Source organism: Mytilus trossulus, chromosome 6, assembly GCF_036588685.1.
Source record: "Mytilus trossulus isolate FHL-02 chromosome 6, PNRI_Mtr1.1.1.hap1, whole genome shotgun sequence".
NCBI lineage: Eukaryota > Metazoa > Mollusca > Bivalvia > Mytilida > Mytilidae > Mytilus > Mytilus trossulus.
Genome location: NC_086378.1, coordinates 53,193,765 through 53,205,070, shown reverse-complemented (window position 1 = coordinate 53,205,070; position 11,306 = coordinate 53,193,765). Strand labels below are relative to the sequence as shown.

At 31.3% G+C, this 11,306-nt stretch overlaps 1 protein-coding gene across 1 annotated transcript; it reads right to left on the bottom strand.

Annotated features, from left to right (window-relative positions):
- Positions 1-1,899: 1,899 nt before the first annotated feature.
- On the bottom strand, positions 1,900-7,288 carry LOC134722809 (uncharacterized). The gene is made up of 4 exons (XM_063586435.1): positions 7,238-7,288; positions 5,442-5,741; positions 2,427-2,492; positions 1,900-2,016 (listed from the first exon to the last, which is right to left on the bottom strand). The coding sequence occupies exons 2-4, from the start codon at positions 5,736-5,738 to the stop codon at positions 1,900-1,902; spliced, it is 480 nt and encodes a 159-aa protein (XP_063442505.1). The 5' UTR covers positions 5,739-5,741; positions 7,238-7,288.
- Positions 7,289-11,306: the final 4,018 nt, after the last annotated feature.

Sequence of the window (11,306 nt, the reverse complement as noted above, 5' to 3'; positions counted from 1 at the left end):
AGTTTCGTCTACACGCCCACACATAATATTTGTGTGGCAAAACAAAGTCTTTTATTTACCTTTATGCAGAAGGCTGATATGTAGAAAGTATTGTCTTTTTATACAATTGTGTGTAGTTGATTTTAAATAATGCCTCTAAGAATATCCCTCTTCAACAGTCAAAATTCGATAAGGCAAAAACAAATCTGGATAAAAATATTAAACCTTGCGAAACACATCAACAATAAGAGAAAAATAATGAAAAAAGGACAGACTGAAATACAATCAAAGAAAACGCAAACAAACATAGAAGTGGACTGTAGATAAAACTGTCATTTTTCTGAATTGGTATAGGACAGTTTGAGAAAAATGGTGGGTTGAACAATGTGTCACGACTACCCAAACCTCTAGCTTCTATTGCAATGCTGAAATCACTTCATTGTGTGACAGGAATACAGTACACATAAACGTTAGAACACTCAGGACAAAGGAACACATAAATGATAGTACATTATATAAATAACCTAGCTGAGAGGGTGATAGAACAGATTGGTACATTGGTGACGTATTTAGATGGTTTTGGATAAATTTAAATGATGATTTACTTATATATTTCTTATATGTACCGGTATAAAAAAATTGACATATACAACATTTTGCATCGTCGTAGTCCGTCGTCCGTCGTCGTTATCTTTTACAAAAATCTTCTACTCTGAAACTACTGGGCCAACTAAAACCATACTTGACAACAATTATCATAAGGGTATCTAGTTTTAAAAATGTGTCCGGTGACCCGCCAAACCATCGAAGATGGCCGCCATGGCTAAAAGAAGAACACAGGGGCGAAATGTAGATTTTGGCTTATAACTCTGAAACAAAGGATTTAGAGCAAATCTGACTAGGAGTAAAATAATTTATCAAGTCAAAATATATCTGCTCTTATATTTTCAGAGTAAATCGGACAATCTGTTGTTGGGTTGCTGCCCCTGAATTTGTAATATTAAGGAAATTTAGTCGTTTTCGGTTATTATCTTGAATATTTTTATAGATAGAGGTAGGCTGTTAACAGCAATAATGTTCAGCACAGTAAGATCTACAAAAGAGTCAAATGACCAAAATGGTCAACTGACCTTTTAAGGAGTAATTGCCATTTATAGTTATTTTTTACCAATTTTTCGTTAATTTTTGTAATCTTTAACCAAAATTTTCTCCTCTGAAACTACTGAGCCCAATTTAACCAAATTAAGCCACAATCATTATTAGAGTATCTGCTTTTAAAAATGTGTGCGGTGATCCAGCCAACTAACTAAAATGGCCGCCATGGCTAAAAATAGAACATATGGGTTTAATGTAGATTTTGGCTTATAACTCTGAAACCAAAGCTCTAAGAGCAAATCTTACAAGGGATTAACTTGTTCATCAAGTCAATATCTATCTGCCCTGAGTCATCAGATACATTTGACAACTTGGTTTTGAGTTGCTGCCCCCAATTGGTAATTTTTAGGTACATTTTGTCGTTTTTGGTTATTATCTTGAATACTATTATAGATAGAGATAACCTGTAAACAGTAATAATGTTCAGCAAAGTAAGATCACAAAATAAGTCAACATGACCAAAATGATCAGTTGACCCCTTAAGGAGTTTTTGCCCTTAATAGTCAATGTTTAAGTTTTGTCAATGTTTTGTTGCCAAGTTCATTACAGATAGAACAAAATGTTAGTTGCAAGAATGGTCAGTAAAGTAAGATCTACAAACACAGCAACATCACCAAAACACAATTTTGTCCTGAATCCATCTGTGTCCTTTGTTTATTATGATCATAGAGTCATGGACCAAGGTAAGTGACACAGGCTCTTAAGAGCCTCTAGTTAATATACCAGTGTTTGTCATTCATTTCTACCTTACTATTTAATGTACTTCTAAATTTCGTTGATAATACTTACAGATACAATAAGCGCCCCGATAATTGCTAAAATAAACACAGTAGAAGAAAACAGAACCGTTGATAGTATATTACAAACCAGAAAAGCTACGGTCTACAAATAAAAAATGTACATAATAAACTGCTCAACATTTCTAAATCAGACACATAAATTACGAACCATATTGACATATACTGATATCTTAAGTTTTATATTAAATATATGGTTTCGTTGAAGTTTGTTATAAATCATGTAAAAAGTTTTGTCCGTTTAAAATTTTTCACCCTTTTCATCTTCTTAAGCTCAATAAACATGATAAATACGAAATGGAGTAACTTGATTGCATTTAATCAAATGCCGTAAAGTATTGTGCGCGTTTATTTGTTTAAACCCTGTCATTTGCACTCTGTTAGATAGATGTCTTATTTGTATTCATGTCCTTATGTTATGTCAATATTATACAGGTTTATGATTTCAGTAAAAGTGATTTACAAATTAATAATAAAATATATATAAGTACTTACTAAACATTTCCAGCTTGATTGGCGTTTTTCTGTCATACATAACGGCAAACAACCTGTCAGTATAAACTGAAAATGAATAATTATAGATACTAAGGTGAATGAAACATTAAAGTTGGAAAAAAAACTGCACATTTGTTGTTTTGTTTTTAATAATAACAAATAGGTTCATTTAAATGTACAAAACTAACCATGAAGTTTTATATCTTTATAACACTAAATTGTTCATAGCAACCAACCAACCAAAAAATTTAAAGGTTGATATCGACACTTATTTAAGACACATACAACGTGTAAGATTAAGGCAACAAATGACGATGGAAATTGTAATGTCAATATCGAGTTTGTATCGTCGATAGCGTCGATATCCACCCATACATAAAAAGGACATATAGTGATAAAGTTTGTATCCTTGATATCGTCAATATCGTAACCACATCGTGAATTGAACATATCGTCAGGAAAATTTATATAATTTTGTATAGATGTTGTCTGAATTCTTCATTTTTTTAACTTCATAGAAACCAGATATATTGTTGGAAAAGTGCTGTTCATTAAAAGTACATGATGTGTTGATATATGTTATGATTTCTTATGTAGTAGCATTCAATGGCATGCTTTTTTTAAAGAAATTTGTATGTTAATCCTGATTTAATAGCAATATTCAATCAATGAAATTATTTGTTATGTAACATTCTCTTTTTTTAACTTATATATATGAAAGATTTTCAAAAATGTCACAAAAGAGGGACGAAAGATACCATAGGGACAGTCAAACTCATAAATCTAAAATAAACAGACAAACAATAGAACACATGACACAACATAGAAAAACAAAGAATAAACAACACGAACCTCACCAAAAACTAGGGGTGATCTCAGGTGATCCGGAAAGGTAAGCAGATCCTGCTCCATATGTGGCACCCGTCGTGTTGCTAATGTGATATTACATCCGGTAAATAGTTAAATTCGGTAGGTCACATTCATGAAAGGGAAGGGGATTGTAGTTATGACGTTAGGAACATATCCGATATCATTTGTGAAACGGTTATTCCATAACGGTCAACCAACTCGTGATGGCGTCGGTAATTAAAATTTACGAAGGTGTAAGATTTGAAATATTCAATTTTTTAAATACAAGTTTTTTATTTATTAAATGTTTAACTAATATATTCATTTATTCTTGCAAGAATACGAAACACAATTTTTACTATTTATTTATGAAAGCGCTAATGTAACGTTGCGCTCTTTTGTACAACACATTTTCCCGTTTCTGTTTTATGACGTTACGCCTTTAACGTGCGCTTCGTTGTCTAGACTTTATTTTGATAACATACGGATGCACATTGTTTTATTAGACAGATTAAAGTTGGTAAGCAACTTTTTATGTATACTATCTTTTTATTATATCAAAACTTATTTAAAGAGAGAAAACATTGTATACTATTTATTAGAAATATGCGTAACCTTTAATTATTATTTGACACGTAATTTAACTTACGAGAGAAATTATGATACATGAATGAAATGGTTTTTATTGTTTGTTTAGTTTAATATGAATACTTAAACATGTACATCTTATTATAATTTTTATTTTTACTTATGTGAAATTATTCTTTATTTGTAGAGAATCGATTGTTAGCGACCATATGATTTTTATAAAAGAATAAAAGATAGATACATGGTTAACTTGCATACTCATCTCTTCGCCCTAAGTTAAACTTTATATGATTCGTACAAAGGGATGATTTCAACTTCACCATTTGGAACTCTTGGTTCAATAGCTTCCTTGTCACCACATACACAATAGTGGTTAACTCAGATTTGATATTGAAAACTTTGTTCTTTATATCATAAGCAACTGAAAAATGTATCAGACTTTATTAGGTTTATTAAAAAGACACATCTCAAAAACTCATCTACAGTTTGTTGTAAGATGTAAACTTTATAATTTTATTGCCAGTCGCCCGAGTCATAAATATTACATCATTTAGTGGCGATCGTAAGACAACAATTAAGAGCCGAATCATATATTGGCTCGTTCAAATGAATTTTGATGCGGCACACACAAAGACATTGCAAGTAAATGTAAATCATTTTTGCACAGACTAAAGTATCACTGATTTCACATACAACGGATTTAGTGCACATAAGCCATACCCCGAGAAAACAGTGTCAACAGCGGCGAGGGGTATCGATCTGCTCTATCACCCTCTCAGCTATGTATTATTTAATTTATTATACTGAATGTCCTATCATTTTTCTCTTTTTTCTATGACGTCACGTACATTATAACGGATATTAAAAAAATCAATAGAAGTGAATTAAGATGATTTATTTTTTAGTTTTGACAGTCAAATAATAGATTCTGGGCCAAAACGTAGAATTTCACGTATTGTCTCTAATAGTTTGATGTAAAATCAATTCATTGTCCTTTAAATTATCGATTTTTGATTTGCCCGCACGAGAGGGTGACATTCAAAAAAATTGTCACCCGTTCAGCTATGTGATGTAGTAAATTAACACCCTCGTGCTCGTATGAGCCAATAAAAATATTGCATTTTAACGTGAAGTATGATAAAATAAATTGTACAATGGCAACAAAAAGTAAAAAGTAAAAAAAAGTTCTTATGACGGTTTTAAAATAGCAATATATATTAAACTATGTTTTTTTTTCACAAAAAGTAAACTCAATGATAGTTCCGATACAAACAATATTATAATATTGTATAAATGATAATCTTAATAATCAGTTTTTACAAAGTAATGTTTTAAATTTTACAATCATTATAATGACATTTGAAAACTTCTTATTTTGATTTGCTTCCCTTAAGCCTTTGCATAATTATTTGATTAAGTTAGTGACATTATACATGACTGTAAGCGCGTCTGGCGTATTTACTTAATTTAGTCCTGGTATCTATGATGAGTTTATTTACTCTAACATCTCAGAAATGCATTGAAAGTTTAGACATAAGATGGAAGAAGCAATATGATTTCAATATCTGTGTAACTTACCCATCCTGAACAAGCCATGCAAATCGAATACAGTATAACGATACCGGTTGCATCACTGCAACGATAGTAAGAATAATACACATAATCATACATGTCATAGCCGCTGTTATTACTTTGACAACGTTTGTCTTTTTCTGTGTTACTAAGAATAACTCCAACAACACCAAGGATAACACATATAACACCTAGACTTATCTGTGCTCCACCAAGGATCCGGAGTGCTCTTATTCGTGACATTTGGAAATCTGTTTGCACCGGTTGTGTTTGATTTGCAATAATAGGAGCATTGGTGATCATTATCTATAAAAAAAAATCATGTAGAAATTACAAAACATATCAATGAATCTGTTTTGTCTGTGTCATGTGGTTACCCTACACAAAAAACTGATGAGACCAATCGGAACATACATGTAATTGGGTTCATTGAGTACGAATCGTGTGTCCAGTAGCGAAATGTAAAATCTTTGATAACTTCGCCAAGAGTAATTTGGCTTGAAAAACATTTAGCAAAAAAAATTACGTTCGTCTGGGTTACCAGTATATTTTCCATTTGTCCAGCATATTTAATAGAAGAGACATTAAGAAAATAATTATGACTTGTAAGTGTCCGATTGTTGTGTAACCTCTAATGACAATATTTCTGGTTTTTATATGAGCAAACAACTAACCAATTCATGGGTCACGTTCATTACATGCGAAGTGATAATGATATGCTAATTTCAAAAATGTTAGGTCTGGCACATTTTTAACATGAACTATTGAAGTTACCGTCCTCATGTTAAACGTAAATGATAACATATTCAACACAACTTCATCTCCCTCCTTAACAATATGGTCTTTGTGCTAACATATGGTATAATTGCTTATAGCAATAAGTATTGTTATTTCCGACACCAAAGTGAATGTAGTCAATTATAGGAAACGTTACGACCTTGAATAATTTTCAAATACTATACTTCGATATGTAAAATGCATCGAATGACCACAATTATACCAATTCAAATAGGCATCTTATGCTAGAATTAATAACGAACGGAAAACAAGAATGCAAGACAGCCAAAAAGCACCAAACTGATTTATCGGCATGTGACAATTGAGATTATTGCTGTTTAAAAATGTTTCAGAGATTTCATTATTGCTACCAGTCCTGAGGAGTTACAAAAAAACATCACACAATAAAAGCAACCACTAAACAGTTAAAATTACCCTTACTCATCAGTCAGCTGTGCAGAACTTCAGTTACGCCTTTTAATATACCCATATGCATATTATGCTGCGTGTCTAAAAAAACTTGCTGTAAGATTGTTGGTATACATTTAACAGATGTATCAACTTTTATGACGTTATGTAGAAATTTTGATCTAACTAATATTTGGTTGTTTGTGAATAACTCTTTATCAAAGTTTACATTGATTAAATTCATCTTTTGGTGAGACATGTTTGCATTTTAAACTTGTTCTGATGTTGCTTACACTGATTCAATGAACAAACAAGACAGTATTTAGTATCTGGCATTTGCCTCTTTTTCATTAGATTTGTCTAGTCACGTCGGGTTATCTTTTTAAGAACTGCCCTGTTTTTTTTTATCAACGTGATCTTCGTCATAATTTTATTTTTAGTGAGTAATTTTATATAAAAGAAAATGAATACGCTATGCTTATGATACTAGCCTTTTAGGGATGAGAGTGATTTTTTCGAGAGACATTAATTTTAATAAGTCTATTAAATAGTGTTCAGTAATACAGCATATTAATAAGTCGATTCTAAGCATTTGTGAACAAAATAATATCAATTACCTTTTCTTTCTTGATATTCCTTAGTCAGTGAAAATAAAAGTAATGAGAAATTCTTATCAACTTTTAATGGTTGTATTAGTTTAAGCAAATATTGTGTAATTTTATTAGCTGTCATTTATATCTGATATGATCGAACAAAGACAATAACCTACAGGTAGGCATTATCTTTTTTTCCTGTTTAAGTTCATAAATTATATGAACGTGATATCTAACATGTAGCTATGATTAAGGAAAACATGAGTTGCAAACGTGTATGGCAAGGAAGAAAATATTAACAATCACAACAATGATGTTTTGAAAGGGAAATACTTATAACGATAAACCTAATCATAATAATTGAACCAACAGCATAAAAAAGTTAATATAGAATTACAATTATGGATCATAATGCGAAAGATGCATGTTTTGGATAACAATTGATACGTTCTACAACTTGCTTTGGGGAACAAAATCATTTAATTTTACAGAAAAGGATCGTGGATTTTATGTAAAAAAAAGAGAAAGATACAAAAAACGGACAATGCCATGACTGAAAGGGAAAAAAACAAACAATAGTTCACAAAAAATGAAAAAAAGTTCAAATACGGTAATAAATTTAATTCTCTAGACTATACTCAGGGCAAAGTGATGGGACTGTAGTTGCAAATCTCTGAACATATTCGTCGTAATCTGTGACAAAGCTATTCCATAACTCGTGATGATTCCAATTTCACCTCTTGATAATTTCTGTTGAATAGCTTACTATCGAGCAGTAACCCACGATCAAGAAAATCTTGATAGTATATAAAAAGTCCTGGAATATCGTATTAACTGGGAGATATGTAATTATGTTCTTATACAATACTTTAAACGAACATAAAGCATTTATAAAGTATATTTCAACACTGTTATTTGGTTCTCAGCTCGCCTCGACAGCACAGAAAGCTTATTTTATTAGAGATAATAAACAAATGTCCAATTTGCTGTCATCGACCGCTACCATCACATATAAACACAATCTACAATAGAATTTTGTTCTATAAGCATGAAGTTATCAAGATTGATATAACTTAAACCGGTAATAACTTACTGATTGTCCAATCAAATTAACATGATTTTATTTGAACACACGTGCTTAAAGTAAACACATACACGTGTTCCCGAGTAACCTTTATAAATACATTTATGTTCTTTTTCAATACTTCAAACGAACATAAAGCATTTATAAAATAAAACTCAACACCGATATTTGGTTAGTTCGCCTCGACAGCACAGAAAGCTTTGATTGATAAATAAAGGATAGATAGAAAAGGGGGGACAATATATATTACAAGCCTAAATTTTTAGAGACTGAGAATCTGTTTTTTATATACTCTCTTTAACATAACAATCTTTGGCTTTATCACTTCTTTATTCTGTGTTTCTTAAACAACCGATTAAGTATTCCAGCTTTTGCCGCGGCAGTAGCTCTTCTTGACCTCAGACTGTGTATTATAGCCAAACTGTTTTTTTTATCGAGACCTAAACTGTCAAGTGCAAATAACAATAACTCTTGCTCCGGTGTAAAAAATATGACTACTCTTTCTAAGTTTTTATATGTTCATAGATTTACAATTACAAATTGATCTAAAGATGAACTCATTCGATTCTTCCGGGATGTTAGCTAACTTTAGATAACGCTGAACTACTCCTACCGGGCATGTTATCTTCTTTGTTTTTGAAATGGCAACATCTCTCCCTTCCCTTTATACACCAGTTTTACTCTTGACTAAATAAAGTGTAAGGTAAGCTAAATTATTTGCACATTTTATGGCGTAAAAAACATTTAATTTTGAAACCGATTTTACAGTTTCAGACAAATGAATTCAATATAAAGAACTATGCAAATCAGATGCCGGCAATAGTGAAAAAGAATATTGACTATTCCACTTACACCATGAATTGAGGGCATATCTATATTTCTTCTTAGTACTCTCAACCTTGGATGAAAGAAGGAATTCTGGTAACTGGTTAAACAAATTGCTGAGATCATTATTAGACGCAACTTGTGAATTAAACTCTTACCGCTGTCCTACTGAAAAAGTGTCTGATAATCGAAAAAATGCAATAATTTTATGGACATATACAGAGGACGAATTATTCGCGTATTTCAAATATAAATACACAAAGTAAAATATAATATATATTCAAATATTTCTATGCCAGCTACAAAATCTTCATAGATATTGGGCCATGTACTGTAAAATAAATGACCATGCGTGCTACGATATCATTATACATACTAGGGTCATGTCAACATAAACAAGCATGGCTGCTACACTATACATATCCTAGGGCCATGTCACAAACAGACAATGCCTACTAAAATATATTTACCTATATTGGGGTCATGTCTAAGATGCATCTTGCAAAACTTTCTGAATGCAAAAATAAAAAAAGAGTTTGCTATAATATGGAGATTTTCTTTCATACTTCTAGTCCATCAGCTAGTTCTCAAAAGCCCTCTAGTTAAGGAGTTTGTGTTACACCCCAGGGTACCGCGATTTTTTTTGATAGAATTCAACTTCATTATTTTATTGATAAAATACAAGGTGTTAGACTAAAAAAAAAGTGTCCAAAAGAGGTTTAAAAACGTCCCTTTCAATGGTCCCCTCATTTAGCAATCACGACTTAGTAATTTTTAATTAATTTTTTTGATATAAAGCGACCAAAAAAAATTTAAGTATAGGTGTAAACATCTAAAACAGATACAAAACTATCATATTTAATGTTACTCTGAAGATTTTTTGTTTTAAAAAAAATTTTTTTTTACATCACAAACAATCCGATTTTTTGGGTTAAAATTAAGGCATATTTTTTCCTTTCATAAAGAAATTCGTTATACATTTACCCGTTTTAGTTAATTAAACTTTAGAATTAATCATTATACAATGTTTCAATCATTTGCAGTATATATATATCGTCCAAAATATGAAATATTTGATAAAATATATGAACGTGCAAATACTCGTTTAATTACGGAAATCATCAAATTACCGTCTTTGATTCAGTATACAACATGTACAATGCATTCACACATAATCATTATCAATTTGCAACTGGAAACACACATTTAAATGTCGATTTATGATGTTAGGGTGAGACCAATTATTTTATAAAGTGAATGTGAAACAAAATATTACTGAAAAAGTACAAATTAAGGTGGTTTTTTTTTAAGGTGCACTCTATCAAACTCAATAAAAGTGTGCTTGACTACATTTTGTGTTTTAGCTACCAGTATGTAGTGATTGACTTAAGATTATGAAGTCATTCAATCGACAAACATCGCTTTGAATGAACGTCAAATAGTCAGTTATGAGAATTGGCCATACTTTTTATGTTCTTAGGTTTCTAAGAGATACAAAAACAATGGCTTTGTTGTTTTCAGTTTAAATAAAGATTCTGATAAGCGTTGGTTGTTAAATGTACATGAAATTGTTATCAAAGGTACCAAAATTATAATTTAGTATGCCAGACGTGCGTTTCGTCTACATAAGACTCATCAGTGACGCTCATATCAAAATGTTTGTAAAGCCAAACAAGTACAAAGTTAAAGAGCATTGAGAATCCAAAATTCAAAAAAAGTTGTTCCAAATACGGCTAAGGTAGTATATGTCTTGAATAAGAATATCCTTAGTTTTTCGAACAAATCAAAGTTTTATAAACAGGAAATTTATATAAATGACCACATTATTGATATTCATGTCAACACAGATTGTTGACCACTAGACTGGTGATACCCTCGGGGACGAAACGTCCACCAGCAGTGGAAAGAGCTTCAATATCCTTAAAATTCGAGATTTGGTAGGAATGGGTAACCCTGAAACATCCGCATAAAAAGAACTTTAAAAAACTCGAATGAAGCGAGACAAAACTGATGTTATGAAATTGTTTCAGACACTGCAAAGCTGGTCAAATCAATTTGAAACACCTGAGCAGTTATATGGATTATTTTCGGGTTCTGTTGCTTCTTCGAAATTAATGTGCAACCTTCTAAACGCGTATGAAAAGAGAAAATTTGCTTCCGGCTTATACAAAAGTCAACCGATAT

Bases quoted from the DNA above. Each gene is read 5' to 3' on its own strand.
- LOC134722809 (XM_063586435.1), bottom strand. From the start codon at position 5,738: ATGATCACCAATGCTCCTATTATTGCAAATCAAACACAACCGGTGCAA. The intron at 2,493-5,441 runs GTAAGTTACACA...ATTCATTTTCAG, and splicing joins GCATGGCTTGTTCAGGATGG to TTTATACTGACAGGTTGTTT. The intron at 2,017-2,426 runs GTAAGTACTTAT...TTTTATTTGTAG, and splicing joins AATCAAGCTGGAAATGTTTA to ACCGTAGCTTTTCTGGTTTG.